At 47.2% G+C, this 16,481-nt stretch overlaps 1 protein-coding gene across 1 annotated transcript in view; it reads right to left on the bottom strand.

Annotated features, from left to right (window-relative positions):
- The window catches only part of JAG2 (jagged canonical Notch ligand 2), a 73,839-nt gene extending 59,816 nt beyond the window's left edge, over nt 1-14,023 (bottom strand). Inside the window, exons 1-2 of the mRNA XM_075712577.1 lie at nt 13,691-14,023; nt 13,089-13,412 (exon numbers count right to left, since the gene is read on the bottom strand). Of these exons, the coding sequence (XP_075568692.1) occupies nt 13,089-13,412; nt 13,691-14,023 (657 nt within the window). The remainder of the gene's footprint in view (nt 1-13,088; nt 13,413-13,690) is intronic.
- Nucleotides 14,024-16,481: the final 2,458 nt, after the last annotated feature.

A 16,481-nucleotide genomic window follows, 5' to 3' on the forward strand; every position in this document is an offset into this window, starting at 1 on the left:
AACCAGGACGCTGCAGACAGAACCAAAACTATATCCATATCTTGCTGTTCTCCATAAATTTACAGGAATAAGCTGAGCAGAAAAATAAGAGTCACCACTGTAAGAGATGGTGCAAGTTCTTTCATGTAGATCAACACACGCAAGGAACTTGAATAAAGGATTAAACAGGGATTCTGCACGTAGATAGGCATACTTAGTTAAATATTCGTGGGAGCACCAGAGTTTAGTTGTGAAAAAAACCTAAGTTTATAAACACATTCCTGAAACAAATGCTTGTATCCAATTCCAGCAGCAGGACTGAATCTTCTGAACAGTACTTTGTGGCTACAGTAAAACTTTATCACACGCTTGCAGCACCAACCATTACGCTGTATTTAATTACTATTAAAAATCAACTGCTTACAGCAGCAAATAAACACAGGATACAACAGCATATGTAGCTTACAATTCCAAGGTACCTATTTGAATATATGACAACCAAGACTCGATCAATCCCACCATAACAAAGTACCATCAGAACTTTAATATCAAATCATATCTTTCAGAGTAATGTAAATTGGAAGGGATCTGATATAGCTTTATATTATTACAAATCAGACAAAACCCACAAATTGGCACACCTTTGGAAGAAAAGCTTTATAACAAGTACAGCGAAGTACATGGGAGCAACCTTTGAAAGCAGGCACTTGCCCTGTAAATTTACTCTAAGCAAGTGAATTAAGCGTGTTTCTCTATTTTTTTCCCTTCTCCTAGCATTGACATGGATCTGGAAGCTAAGAAAGGGAGATTATCTCAGCAAGTCTTCAAGTTCACTTCATTGTTGACCCCTAGTTGCTTGTCTGGTGGGTACCAACGTTACAGCTTTCCTCATAAGGATGAGTATCAATGGAGAACAGAATGAAGCCACATAAAGTAAGCAAACATTAAAAAAACCTGGAGACTAATTTTGCTAGTCCAAAGCCAGACTTGCAACTCAAGAATGCATACTAGTGAATACTTTTTAGTTTCTTTAGTACTTCATTTGCCACTGACTCTTCCACTGTTCTGTCTTCTCCAGATTCCTTGGCAACCTGAAGTTTCACAGACTACCAGATCTTGAAAATCCATCCTAAAGGCTTAGGGACAAACAAATTATCACTGATAACAAGCTGCCACAAGTCAAGACTATCTTTTCCTGACAGCTAAAGATTTTTATTTACCTTACATTTGTGGTAATCTGGGAGTAGATACAAACAGCTTGAGAAGATCTGTTGATATGCGACAGTTTGTTCTTCTGTCTAACCCGTGTAACAATTACATTCTGACAGTCCACAGTTTAAGTCCAGGACACACAGTGTTAGGAAAAAAAGGGATTTGAATTCTGGAAATGAACCTCTAAAGAATTGCCACCAGCTAGGTCTGAGCAACCACTTTACCCTTCACCTCTTATAGAGCAAGAAGAAATGTGAAGTGACTACAAGCTATAAACCATACAACCCTGAAGTTATCACAGCTTAACAGCAAACATCAGAAGGCACTGCAGGAGCACGAAATATTTGACAACCAACATCTTAAGTGTGTATGCAAGTCTAAACATTTCAGTTTCTCTACTTCCTTCCCTTCCTCACTTTCTGGTAGAAGAAAGCACTGGTCTGTGTGGATGAATCATGGAAACGATACTCTGCTCTATAAAGGTCTCCAAGAGCCAAGTACAACACTACAACATTTTGGGCCTATATATAAACATATGGTTTAAACAACAGTTTATAACCAACACAGGAGGTGCTATCAGCTCATTGTTGTGTACAAAACACAGTCATTACTGAGGGGCAGCAGATGGTTATACTTGCTCTTAATAGTCCAAGTAAACATGGTCTGACTTCTAGACTTTGCTGATTACATGCAGCCGGTTACAGTAAAAACTCCATGTTGTGATATAAGGAATATCATGTTATTGTAATATAAAAGAGAATTAGAACTATCAAAGGCACCCCAAAAAAATTTTTTTGTACATGGTGTAAAAGAAAGGAGCTGCCACTAAAATCTATTAAGCAGCAGCACAGGTTACCAGACCAGTGCTATTAAAATTGTCCTCAATCAATAGGAAGAACAGTAAATGGTAACAAAAATTGCACACCCTAAAAGACTTCTACTTGAGTCTTGATTGGAGTAGGTCAATAATTAAGCTATTTACGTATTTCTCAACTTACTGCTTAAAGCACATGTCAGTCAAACCTTCCAAGTATGAACAAACTCCCTAATTAGAACTTAAGTTCTCTAGCTGGAATCCCAGACTTTCAACATTGAAAGTGTAGACTGTATTTCAAGGTAGACATTTCAACTTTACAATGCTATAAACAGAATTATACATAGGCTCTGTTTTGGGGCCAGCCTTGTTTAATATCTTTATCGATGATCTAGATGAGGGGATTGAGTGCACCCTCAGTGAGTTTGCAGATGACAAACTTGGGTGGGAGTGTCGATCTGCTGGAGGGTAGGAAGGGTCTACAGAGGGACCTGGACATGCTGGACCAATGGGCCGAGGCCAACTGTATGAGGTTTAACAAGGCCGAGTGCCGGGTCCTGCACTTGGGTCACAACAACCCCATGCAACGCTACAGGCTTGGAGAAGAGTGGCTAGAAAGCTGCCCAGCAGAAAAGGACCTGGGGGTGTTGGTAGATAGCCGGCTGAACAGGAGCCAGCAGTGTGCCCAGGTGGCCAAGAAGGCCAACAGCATCCTGGCTTGTATCAGGAATGCTGTGGCCAGCAGGAGTAGGGAGGTGATTGTCCCCCTGTACTCGGCACTGGTGAGGCCACACCTGGAATACTGTGTCCAGTTTTGGGCCCCTCAATACAAGAAGGACATTGAGGTGCTGGAGAGTGTTCAGAGAAGGGCAACAAGGCTGGTGAAGGGTCTGGAGCACTGGTCTTATGAGGAGTGGCTGAGGGAACTGGGATTGTTTAGCCTGGAGAAGAGAAGGCTGAGGGGAGACCTTATTGCTCTCTACAACTACCTGAAGGGAGGTTGTAGTGAGGTGGGTGTTGGTCTCTTTGCCCATGTAGTTAACGATAGGACGAGAGGAAATGGGCTCAAGCTGCGCCAGGGGAGGTTTAGGTTGGAAATTAGGAAAAATTTCTTTACGGAAAGGGTGGTCAAGCATTGGAACAGGCTGCCCAGAGCGGTGGTGGAGTCACCATCCCTGGAAGTGTTCAAAAAACGGGTAGATGTGGCACTTCAGGACATGGTTTAGTCTAGTCTACCCTTGACTGGTTTAGTGTGGACTTGGCAGTGTAGGTTAATGGTTGGACTGGATGATCTTAAAGGTCTTTTCCAACCTAAACGATTCTATGATTCTATATTCAGAGGGGAAAAAAAAAAGTCTTAAAGAATCCTATCTGATGTTTTAGGTTAACTGCCAGCTCACACAGTATTTCACTACAATTTGCATGTACAGAACTGCTTCAGGAGGAGTAAGGAAAGCTAGTTCTACCTGAAACTAGCATTTTCTACCAGTTGTAAGATACAGCATCAATATTAATATTGCCTACTCACTGAAAGTCCAGACACAAATTCATCCAATTTGAACATTAGATGCTCACAAAGTTACTTAACCTGGTATGTTCAGAGTACTAGAAAGCATTGGAGAGACTAGAGACCTAGTGGACTATCTGGAAGTAGAAGAGGCATTGCAAGAGCAATTTAAGTGTACTAATAATCTAATAGTAATGTACCGAACAAAAACCCACCAGAACACATCCAGCTGGGAACAAGATATATATATATATAAACAGGATTTTCAAGCCCAAAGCAGGATGTAAACAGATTGCAGTTTATGTACTAATACTCCAGTCTTATCTCAGATTTAAAAAAAAAAAAAAATTCAGAGATTGAGCACCTGTGCATCTGTCCAAGGGACATATAATTGGTTACTCAAGGACTATTAGGCTGTTTCTTAGCAACCTCTGCAAGCTCTAATCATGTAAGACTAAGATTGTAATTTAGCCTTGAAATGCCTTGCCCCTTCCATCTAATATAGCATTCTACTGCTATTGAGGAGCAAACAGTCATTTCAACCACAGATAAAAATCCATGCTTACTATGTGTTTCAGCTCAGAGTTCCTCTTAGCACTTGCTATCAGATCTTCATGTCAAATGTTTACACTTTATTTAGTATCTGAAACAGCAGTTAATAAAATAAACGTTTAAATTTCCTCATTTTTATACAAAATAAAGGCTAACTGCAACTCCTAAAAATATGACCTTGGGAATAAAGTTTAATAAATGAGCATAAGCTATAGCCCAACTCTTAAACAACATTTATAACAGTAAAACATTATCTGAATACAGTTGCAAGAAAAATGTTTAATATCAAAAGCAGCAGTAGAGACATTTCAGGGAAATAGCAGACATTTATCTCACAGAGCTGGATGGCATTTAAATCTTTGGTGACGCTGAAATGTATCTACTATGTTGCACACACTGGATTTCTAAAAGCAAGTACCTTCCAGCGAAACTCTAGCCACACCAGAAAAAAAAAAAAGGCATCTGAGTAACTGAAAAATAAACTCACCTGTTCAGTCCTAGTCTAGCTTCATTGCTCATCTATAATATCAATGGATGTATGATAGTCTCCACTTACGACAGCAGTCTTAAAGATTAAGTTTTATATAGAGTATTTTTCCTTATACGGTAAATAAACAAAGGCACCAAAAGTCTATGGTTAAATGAGGGATGGCCACTCCTCCCTGGCTCAAGATGATCTATACAAGAGCCATCACACAGCTCTGCAGCTTTCTCCCTCCCGACAGGTCTCCCTGGGTGTACAGCAAGGGAAGGCAGCAGCTCTAAGAGAGCCCCACTGCCCCATGGGAGGCAGAAGTTCAGCAGGTGCCCAACATGACCTAGCACAGATGGTCTTAGCCATCCACACTGGTTCATTCCCCAACCCTGGGGGCAGGGGAAGGGGAAAGGGGTCAGGCTACGTGTCCACCTCCTGCTCACATGACAGCTGAACAAGAAGCCACCAACTGGATATGGCAGACAGTACTGCCAGTGGTCATCTCCGGCCAAAGACCAATCAATTTTAGACACCCACTAACCAGAAGCCAGAGCAGCTTTCTAGCAAGAAGCCCATCAAAGGCATATCAGAGTGCTGAAGAGGAAGAGAATGGTGGAGTTCAAGGAACAGTAGCAACTATCCTTTGGGTAAGCATCTGGCTAAGCATTAAGGAGCCAGAAGCAATGCCAGTATACCCTTATTCCTCACTCCTTGACATAGACTCTCTCCTTCCAAACTGCTGCTCCCAGGCTTCTTCCAGATCAGAGGATCACTAGCAGCTAGAATTGGAGAGGACCAAGGGAAAGTAAATTGATGTGCTAGCAGGAAAGTGACCCTCCCTTTTTAGTCTCTTCAGTAGGCTGAGAAGCTCTGAACTAGAGAGCAAGCAATGCAAACAGGACCCACACAGAGTTGGCAAACCATTGGCCTTGTTTTCAGAAGAGGAGGGAGGGAAGCTTTCAGGCACACAGTAATTTAAAGCTTCTGCAGATGACTAAGTATACAATGCGATCATAGCTGCTTTATGAACTTAATAAAGTAGTTTCTGAAGTATGTTCATAGCATGTATTTCAGAGCCAACACTTGCACAAAGCAACACCTACAGGAAAACAAATGAAGGAGTCAGACTACACAGAAAGGATGAATTCCACTCATCTCACCTACACGTAGCGACTTCATGGCATTGCTCAAAAGAGGTGCCAGACAGACACAGGCCCGCAGGAATAGCACAAAAGTAATTTTAGAAGTTAAAAAAAAATCATTTACCTTGCACATGTCTCCAATACAATCCTCATACAAAAAAAAAAAAACAACCCACAAAACTTTGTGGCAACTGAATAATTACAAACAGATTAAAAGTGCACTAAACCATTTTAGGCATTTTTTACATCCAGAAAACATAGTTGTTTCACATCATTTGTTGTTTGACAGAAGCTTAATTTTTTGTAGCTTTTGTGCTGACAAACAGTGAACTCTAATAGTGACTCAAAGCAAGCTGTGCAAGGAATATAAGCAGTAGCGTCAAACACAGAAGGTAGCTTTTACAATACAAAGCTTTCTCAACATCAACACCAGAGTCCTTGAACTTCACAGGATCACTCAGAAAGTCTACAATACAGTGGGAACACGGCCCAATTAGGCCAAACATCACAAGTCTGATATAAACACAACCAATTATGGCTTTACCCCAACCAACTATGTTAAAGATAAAACTGATTGTTTAAGATTAAAGCTACAAGTAGTCATGTCTTTAGCAGACCTTTCATATACAGGCTTTTTTTTTTTCTTTGAGAAAACAGTGTTTGAAACATCTTCAAACAGCCCAAAGACAGTGCTATGAAGCCTCCATCACATTGCGGCGAATTGAACATGCCCTGTTTCTACCTCGCCCTGTTCTCCAGCTCACATCCTCTAGTGTAAGAGGAATCCTGACTACTTTAATACCTATTCCATTTTCAGTCAAAGATTTAATGCCCGCACCAGCTGTGTGGCTAAGAGTGTAGCATTTCAGTGATAGGCTCGCTGGAGTACCTTCTGGAATAAAGATTAGAAAGTCGACAAGAGGTGTCTGAGCATACCACTCTCAGTGTCTGGGAGGTAAGGTTATTTGTCTGCAAGTTTTGAGTTCAGACTCAGTGTTTCTAATAAATAAGCAAGTGTTTATTTAAGGAAGCTTTCAAGGAGTATAAATAGAAGTGTTCTTTACTATCTGACCATCTCCATGACATTCAAAAACCCCCCAGAACTTTAAGGTATAAAAGCTTAAATAGTTAGCAGAATACTGTCCTCTGAGGCATATTTATTTCAAAGACATAAGAAATTCTAGATTTAGTGACATCAGTGTATGAAAGCTTAAGAGTGCAAAGAATATTTCTGCTTAAAATTAGAAGACAGATTTTCTATAGTTACATGAAACTTAAGTCTTTAGGCTTTCTATTCTGGGCAAGCTGCAAATAGTTGCTGGCACACGCAGCACGCCAATAATAAATCCCTTTTTCAAAGAGTGGTTCTGAAGTGCTCACCATTAAGGCCTTGATTCTTTTTTAGAGGTGACACCTGCAGCTGCTATTGAAATCAACTGGAGTTGTCACTACCCAGCATTGCTAAAAGTCAGTCTCAAACATCACACAATTATCTTTTAGGAAAGAGTATAACCAAACCTGCAAGCTACTCTTTGCATTTGTGTAACTTGAAACTAAAAGGATATCATTTATATCATAAACCATTCCCCCAACCTCAACCTTTCATTACTGATCAAAAAAGTTTGAAGGCAAACACAGTACTCAGCAGGTAAAAGCAGCCGATTCCCTGATCTACTTCCCCAAGACTGAGGAAACATGGATCTATGTTTTCTGATCCACAATACATCTATCCATGAATTGCAACAGGCAGGGGAAGGCTTTATGAGCACAAGACTGCAGGTGTTTTGTCAAAACAAGCAAGTTTGGCATGCCAGTTACCACAGCAGTCCTAGCGTCTACTGACAAGACAATCGGGCAGAGTCAGTAAGCAAGCAGCCAGCTTAGGGTGGGTGGGAGACACGGTCAAGTATTAAAAAAGCAGCTTTGTGCTATCAGCAGGGCCTTCCACCTGGGAGAAAAATGTTAGGCTGCTAGCAAGTGAGACATTAAACATTTATGTAGTTCATCAATATATGGCTAACAACTACATTATTTTTTCAATGCTGACTTCCTCTGCTAATGAGGTGTGATGCATGTACATTATAACCCACCACTATACCAGGCAAATTTTACATTTTGGCATAAGGCCTTGCTCTCACTTCTTACTCCCTGTCCACAGGTCTTGCTTGGGACTGTGTGTTTAAATGCACTTGATTTTTTTAAAGAGAGTTTCAATGGAGCAAAGAACAACTATTTCAACATAAATCTTCCTGTGTATCACTTGAGGATGCTTCATTTGTGAAATTCTGATCTTTTTTCATGAGAAAAGTGTACATACAGTTCCTCAGGTACAGCTGTGTACAAGCACCTTTTTCAGTGCTAAATGGCCTAACTTCAGCCTGCTTAATTTAAGCATATCTGTCACAATGGGTTGTCATTCAAGCTGACAGGATGCATGTTTACTCTATCAGGGAGCACGGAGTAATCTAATCCAGGATGTTTTCATTACAAAGCCTCAAGATCCTGATCAGAGAGTAGTGATGGCTGTGTTAAGACAGAAGGTAGACCAACTGTAGATCTACCAGCCAAACAAAAACAGACAAGAACACTTCCTACAGTCAGGCTATCTAGTTCCCTACAAGCACCAAGGATCCCAGATAACGCGCTTCAAGGACAGATGCCTTCCAGGTCCTAACCACCTTCGTTTTTTCAAATTAGAAGGACTGAGAGAACTTGATGCAGAATCCTATACTGCATCAAGTACACAACATCTGACAGCGCCAAACAGAACACTATACCATCAACTAATAAAAGCTATAAGCTCAAGTATTCCTGCTCAAGTTGTGGCAGGGGAGGGCTTGCTTTCTAAGAAATTCAACATCTACTGCTGCAGCCAAGTTATCCTCTCAACAACTTTACATATTTGATGGTTCATGCTCCTGTGTATGTTTTAGATCAAGACTGAACCCTTCCAGGCATTTGGATGAAACTTGTGTGGACTGCATGTGGATGAAACTCACACAGAGCCTGGGTATTAAATTTATATACTTTCCCACATTTTTATCTACCTGAAAGTTACCAGTACTTCAGAATTTTAGAGAGAGGTGCTACATTCACACTCTAAATAGGAAAAACTTAAGATCAGTGCTTACAAAAAAAAAAAAAATTAGTTGCCCACATTCTAGTGGGGAAGGCACCCTTTACCCAAGCAAGTTGTGAGGGTTGCCTGAACCTCTACTACCGTCTTCAGATAGGTACACAGAGTCCTAGCTGAGCGCCAAGGAAGAAGTGAAATTGCTTGTTTCTGCTACTTATCTCCAAGGCCCTGAACTCCAAAGTTCACCTGTGGAGTTCAGAGTATACTGTACTCATACATATACTGCATTGACTGTCAGTCATCTAGAATCTCAAAAACAGAGGGGCTGAAGGGAGATAACGATGCATACTGTAATACATGATTTCAACATCCACAACTAGTCAGAACAATTCCTCTATATGACTAATTAACTGAAGTAATGGATGCCATACCAATATTTATGGTAGAGGAAAAGCTGTGAATTCCCTGAGGGAAGGAACAGGGCAGAGGGAAAAACCACACACACAACTCCATTACATGCCATCTTGCAAACGAGTATAAAAATGGTTCCACATAACCCATCCAGCAGAACACCTATAACTTTAAAACATCATCTTCAGAAGCAGCCTTCAATTAAACCCAAATCTAAAATTGTGCCAGTAACCTAACTGTGATTGATAAATATTGCTGTGCAAGGTATTTATGAAGCTTCAGTGTCTTGAACAGCTTTGTGCTAGAAAAAAAAATGCTCAAGACTAATGCACCTAAACTATGTAAGTGATCAGAATAAATTCTTCAAAGCTACTTGAATTCTTCTTCTTTTGTTTTACAGTTGTACATAAATTTTAATTGCATCATTTGTTTGTTAACGATCTCAAATGAGCATTAAGCTTCAAGTTTTACAGCAGGAGGCAAAGAAAAAAATGTGAGGTAGGTGGGTGAAGAAGACAGCTGTATTGTTCTAGCTGTTCCTCAGCCTCTCCCACTGCCAGATTTCTGTGGATGATGTATCCCAAGGTAGCAATTTTAAGAACTTTTTGGCAATATCCCAAGCTCCTCTTGCAAATCAGAGATCAGGCTAATGATATTAAAAAAAAAAAAAGGACAGGAAATAGGAATAAACTGGATAACTGACACTGTATCAAACAGTGGAAGCCACTGAAGCCTGGTACTGCAGCTTTACAGACGAGACACTTGTCCAAATGTGAGAGTAAAATTTTACCATGTAGAATTAAAAAAAAAAAAATCAGTATAACAAAACCAAGGCAAAAAACCACCTTTCAAGATGCTACTTGCCTTACAGCTACTGCTAGCTCAGGACACTGCAATATCAAACAGACATCAAGACAGTCTCCCTCAAGCAATTTCTACATTAATACGTTAGTCTCCTTAAGCAAGGAAGTTATCATTCAGATGAGGTTCAGTAAGAAGTCCACTTATACCAATGCTGGCTTTCATTAGGGTTAGATTTCTTAATCTTAAAAATCCAATCTAGAACTACTGAAATAAGTCCTTTGCTCACTGCCAGCACCAAGGCAAATTTGTTTCATAAGTGAAGGACACAGTTTCTGATTCTCTTTAGCCTTGTCCCTTCCTAGTACATTCAATAAAGAAACATTAATTTCATTACTGTTGCATAGCAAAAAAATAAAAAAAAAGTTATATGAAAAGACTGTGTCCATATTGTTGTTTCTTGTTTGCAAACTCGAGTAGAGAGAGAATATTATTTGAGAATAATTTTGAAATTACCCCAGGGAGTTGAAACCTAACCCAGGAACTCAATCTACTTCAAAAAAAACCTTGCATTAAACTAGCATTACAATTAAGCCTCTCCTTGCAGAGTCTATACAGCTTATGTACATTTGTGACAAAGATGCTGTGTTCCCCATCAACAGACTGAACGTCCAGAGTCCAAGATGTAACTACAACATACAGGAGGGACTTCTTCCCATAAGCGCATCCACGGACTGCAATACAGAGACTGTTTTTAAAAGTACAACTACTCCACAACTTATTTTTAGAATCGAGGGTGGGCAGGGAGAGTATTCAGTAAACCTTCCAAAAATCAGCCAGCCACCCACTAAACTGCAGTGGCACTGTTTAAATAAATTACAGGCTGCTTTGCAACAGCTGCAAGAAAACGGTAGAAAGACCAAACATATCAAGTCTTTTAAAATGCTGGAGGCAATGATAAAAAAAACCCAGCAGCAGCAGACACGGTATTGTATGCTAGAGACACTGTGGTAATTTAGCTGCAATAGGTAGGTCAAACAGGCCTTTCTTAGGACTTGATGAGCATAGAACAACAATATCCGGCAGCTGCAAGGTAGGAATGTGCTTATTCCAACAGAGAAAAACTATAGAAGGCTGGGCTTAGGGACCTGCACTGTAAGGATTATCAAACCCTCCTCTTGTTTCAAGTGGCAATACTAGAAACTGGCAAAATAAAAGCATGAGTTAAGTTACCTTTACTTCCTCATGCAGGTAACATATAAAGTTTGAAGTGCTATTATTACCAAAATCTCCTACTGAAGAGTTTATGATTTCGTCAAGCCTGTATTAAATGGTCAATAAAGAGGAGAATGAATCTTAATTTTCCCTTTGATCTTATAACTCAAGAGCAGAGTTCTAAACACCCTGTTTTCACGGTATTGGCCTGTTAACAGGAATCTTTCTAACAGGCCACAGCACCAACAAATGCAATCAAAACACCCCAACCTGGCAATCGGAATGTAAGTGCCTCTGTGCAGAAAAATTTATCGGTTGTGCCATTTTTTTTTTTAACCACCTAATTTGAGCAAAACCCCTACCTTCAAAGAGCAGTCAGTTCTTAATTTGAGGTGCATGAGCATCAGGTTGGAGAGACCCTGGCAGCACAGAAAATTAAGTGATTTATGGGGACTGGTTTCCTTCAGCACAAAATACAAGTGAGCAGTTTTGTCCCTGACCATTCCTAGCAGCAGTTTTCCAAGTAACAAAGGTCCTGCGAGCTACGTATCTCGAGAAGTCTGCAAGGGCCATTTCATCTGTTAGTCACCAGGTGCCAAACGCAATCCACAGGTACCGGGGCTTCCGATACTCATCTCCCTCCTGAGCTAGGGCATTGCACCATCCCCATTCCTCAGCGCCTCGCAACTTGCCAGCTTCCACCCCGTGGCCCACTTGGAAGGGCCAGGAGCAACAGCTGTGAAACTCCCTGCAGGATCCTACCTGCCTGCAGCCGGGCAGGAAGCCCGGCCTTTCCTCCCGCCCGCCACTCCCCAGCCCGCCCCAGCACGGCCCCCCCCTCCGCGCCCAGCACCCCCCCCGTCCTCCAGGGACAGGGGCAAGCGCTGGCCTGCAGCCCCCTCCTCAGGGGGCGCGTGGGCTGAGGTAACGGACTGGGGGGCGAGTCACGGAAGCCCCCGAGATCCCGAGGGGAGGGAAGGGCAGAGAGGGACGGGGGCAGCGCCAGGGCCTCGCACGCACACAGCTCCCGCCGCCACACAGCCGAGGCGCGGATCCGGTTTCTGACGGGCTCGGCTTCGGACGCTCCCTCCCGCTTCGTGCGCCAGGAGGCGGGCGGCTCCAGCCTCCCCTCGCCACCCGGGGCGCGGGGGGCGCCGCGCTCAGCCCTGCGCAGGTGCGGGGCCTCGCTGCGCTGGGGACGCGGGAGGCCCCCGCCGCGGCCCCTCACGCCCACCCCACCCCCACCCCCCCCCCCCCCGCGCCAACCGCCGCCGCGCGCGCCGCCGCCGCGCGGCCCCGCCCGCGCCCCGGGAGGGGCGGCAGCTCGCGCCCTTCGCGAGCCGCGGCACGCGCCCCGCGCCCCCACCTGCGCCGCGCGCCGTCCGGCGGCGCCCCCTGCCGGGGGCAGCCCCGCACTGCGCGGAGCCGCGGGGGCTCCGCGGCCCCGGGGTGCGCTGCTGCCGTCGGGCTGCGGCTCCGGGGAGCGGTTGCTCACGATGGCCATATACATATATACATATATATATATTTCGGTTTTAATTTTTCGCGCACAAGCCGCTGCGAGCCGCACCTGCGCGGGAGCCCATCACGCGGCCAGCCCGCAGCCGCCGGCCATTCCGCAGCCGCTCCCCGGCAGCCCGGGGCCGTCCCCGCCGGCAGCCGCCTGCGAGGCCGTGGCGGCCCCCGCGCCCCTCGGCGGGGCGAGGGCAGCGCACCCCCCGCAGCCCCTCCGCCGGCCGTGCCCCGCAGCCCCGGGAGGCGGCCGGCCCCGCCCGGGCAGCGCACCGGCAGCGCGCCCGCCTTTCTAACGGGGGAGCGGGCGCTGCAGAACCGACGGGGGGGGGGGGGTGTGGAAACAAAAAAAAAAGGGGGGGGCGATAACAACAGCCCCATCATCAACCTACCGGCCACGCAAACTGAAAGGGAATTACAATCCTGCCCGTCTCGGGGGTTCTGCCTTGATGGGAGTATTTGTTGCTGTTCAAATAGAAAATATTTCCACCGAGAACGGGGGTAGATCCGAATCCGTAGTTGCAGGGTCCGACCGGAGTGATCTTGGCCTGATATTCCTTGAGGCAGACTTTCACGTAAGTGTCGCACTCGTCCCGGGTACAGTCCAGGTTCTGGGGGCTTTTCATGCCATCGCAGCATTCCCCATTGAACAACTCGCCGTTTACATTCCGCACCGAGTTAAGCTGCAGCTCGAAATAGCCCGTGGACCGGGACACCTAAAAATAAAAATCAAAGGGGAGACGGGCTCGTTACTCCCGCGGCCGGGGGCAGCGCGGGGAGCGCGGGGCTGCGGCGAGGCGCTGCCCGGTCCCCCCCCTCCAACTTCCGCCGGCTGCGGCTTTAACCCCGCCGCCGCGGCACGCGCATATATATATATATAAAACGGTTTTATATATATATGTAGGAGAGGCGCAAGGTGGAAGCGGAGCGGGGAGGAGCGGACGCGCCGCCGGCAGCGCCCCGCGGCCGGGAGCGGCCCCCCGCGCCCCCCTACCTGCACGCAGGAGGCGAGGAGCAGCGCCAGGCCGAGCGCGGCGGCGCGGGGGGCCCGGCTCCGCCGGCCGGCGCCCCGCATGCCTGCTGCTCCGCGCGGCCGCCTCAGAGGAGCCCGCCGAGCCCACCGGCCACGGACCGGCGGCCGCTCGCGGCATGGGCGGCGGGGGAGCCGCCCGCAGCGCGCCGGGGGGCGCAGGGCATGGGCTGCCGGCGGGGCCGCCCGGAGCGCTCCGCCGCCGCTCCCCTCCCGCGGGCTCCGCTCGCCCTCTGTGCGCCTCGGCTCCACGGACACCCAACAAGTAGGTGCCGGAGTGACAGCTTCATTACCCATTCGCCGCCGCCGCCGCCGCCTTCATATTAATGAGGGGGACGGCCCGGCCCCGCGGCCGGCGGGTGGGGCCAGCGCCGCTCCCGCCGCGGCTCTTAAAGGGCGGCGGGCGGCGGCGGCGGCCCCTGCCCCGCCCCGCCTTGCCCTGCCCCGCTTCGCTTCGCCCGGCCGGCCGCGGGGTCCGCTAGCCGCAGGTGGCGGGGGCCGGGGGCGCGGGGGAGCGCTGGGGCACGCGCAGCTACGCCCGCGCGTAGCGGGCGGCGTGCCTGCACGCGCTGCCGCGGAGGAGCGCGCGGGGTGGGCGCGCCCGCTGCGTTGCGGGCGCAGCCGTGGGGTGCGTGCGCCCGCGGCCGCGGAGGAGCGCGCAGGGGGGTGCGCCCCGGCCGCGGAGGAGCAGGTGGGGTTTGTGCGTCCACGCTCGTGTAGGACTACACAGGGTGTACGCAGGTACGGGCGTGGAAGAGCACGCGTGGTGCAAGCACGCCCCGTCGCAGAGAAGTGCTTGGGGTGGGAGCACCCCAGCAACGTAGAAGCATGCGTGGTTCGTGCACCCACGGCTGTGGAGGAGCGCGCAGGGTGGGATCACCCACAGCCGTAGAGGAGCGTGCAGGGTGGAAATCACCCACAGCTGTGGAGGAGCAAGTATGCTGTGTGCCCTCACAGTGACGGAGGATCGCGCTGCTTGGGAGCGCCCGCAGCCGTGTAGGAGCATGGTGCGTGCACCCACAGCCGTGGAGGACTGTAGGGGATGGGTGCACCCGTGGCTGTAGGGGAACGGAGAAGGTGGGTGCACCCACAGCGCCAAAGGAGCACGTGGGGTGCGTGCACTCACAGCTGGGGAGGAGCGCACATGGTGCATGCACCCATGGCTGCGGAGGAGTGTGTGGGGTGCGTGCACCCATGCCCACGTAGAGGCACAAAGGGTGCATGCACCCACAGCCACATAGGAGTTCACATAGGATCACTTATAGAGCGCTCTCGGTGACACGTGTGGTACACAGAGCAGATGGCCAAGTGGTGGGATCATGTCCTCCTCCCGTGGTGGCTCAAGCAAGTATGAGAGTAACCGAGCAGAGATTTCTCCTTTAGTTTAAGCACCCTGTGATTTTGATCCCTGCTGACAACTATGAAAGCTATACATCCAGACAACTGCATGCTATGGATATGCTATCAAAGCCCAGATCCGCATTTAGGACCTAAGTTTTCCTTCTGTTTCTCGCCCTCCCCCCTCTCCCCATTTTAACTCTTTAGTGCTGATCATCCACCGGAGTGGACAATTGGAGAACAAACAGCTCAGAAATCAAAGGGCTGTCATGTTCCCCTGCGCGCAAAACCTTTCACAGAGCCTCCCCCTGCCTTTTCAGCGCCCCGGCTGCCTCCCGTCCCTCCAGCAGCCAGCCGGCACGCTGCTCCTCTGCTATTCATGGCCAGCGTGCAGCTGCAGCTACTCTCCTAGGCTGACACAGCAGCAGCTGCTATATGTGTGCCAGCTGGCTAGCCGCTCTCCAAAATCCTCTTGTCCGCCCTGCTCCCCTTGCTTTCCTGCTTCCCCACCTACAGACCTGCTTCTCCTTCCCCACCCCTGTCTCCCACTCGCCACAATCTGCTCCGGTTTCCTATCTCCCCACTGTCCTGAGCCTAACCCTCTGCTGTCCTGATTCACCTGACTTGCTCTCCAGGAAGCATCCCTTACTTTCCCTCTCATCCCTCCTGAGCTCTAACAGGAGCTCTCTGAAGTGGAGCAGTGAATATTGCTTTTAATTATTTTGTGTCCTCTCTTTGAAACTCTGCCTCCCGACATAACTGCATTCAAGCATTTTTTTGGTTAAGATAACCTCTGGTGTAACCACCTTTAGAAGGCGGCAAAGGGAAAGCAGGGGGAGCTGAGGGAGGGCCAGGACCTTGGTTTGAGGTGTTATTTTAAAGTCACTATGTTTTGCTCATCAGAAACTTTGCTGGGCCCCTACCCTTGCCCAGCTGTGCTGCTTGCTGGCTTCCAAATACACAGGCAAATGCTCTTGAGATTTTAATTACTTTTTCTGGTGGCTGAAGGGAAGGAGTTTCTTAGGCTAGCTTTCTGCCTAACGATTATTTTGCAGTGGATGGCAGCCAAAATATTTTGCAAGACAGGTATTTTGTTTGCATGTATTATTATAAACAAACATAAAACCTCATAATCTACCTTCAGCATTATGCGGTCAATATGCCTGTGGAGGAAGGCATGTATTTTTATCACCAAGCTAAGCAAATGTAATACCGAAGAAAGATGATCCAGTAGTTACAGCATATGCTCAGCCTCTACGGAGCCAAGCTCGGTTACCTGCCGTATCACAGAATTTGTTACCTTGAGCATGCTGCATGCTTTTTTTGTGCTTTGGTTTTGCCTTGTAAATATTCTACAGCACCCAAAAACTCTGGTGCCATTTAAAAATGCCTTTTCTTGCTGTAACCTGACTTCACA

This window comes from Pelecanus crispus, chromosome 6 (assembly GCF_030463565.1).
Source record: "Pelecanus crispus isolate bPelCri1 chromosome 6, bPelCri1.pri, whole genome shotgun sequence".
Lineage (NCBI taxonomy): Eukaryota > Metazoa > Chordata > Aves > Pelecaniformes > Pelecanidae > Pelecanus > Pelecanus crispus.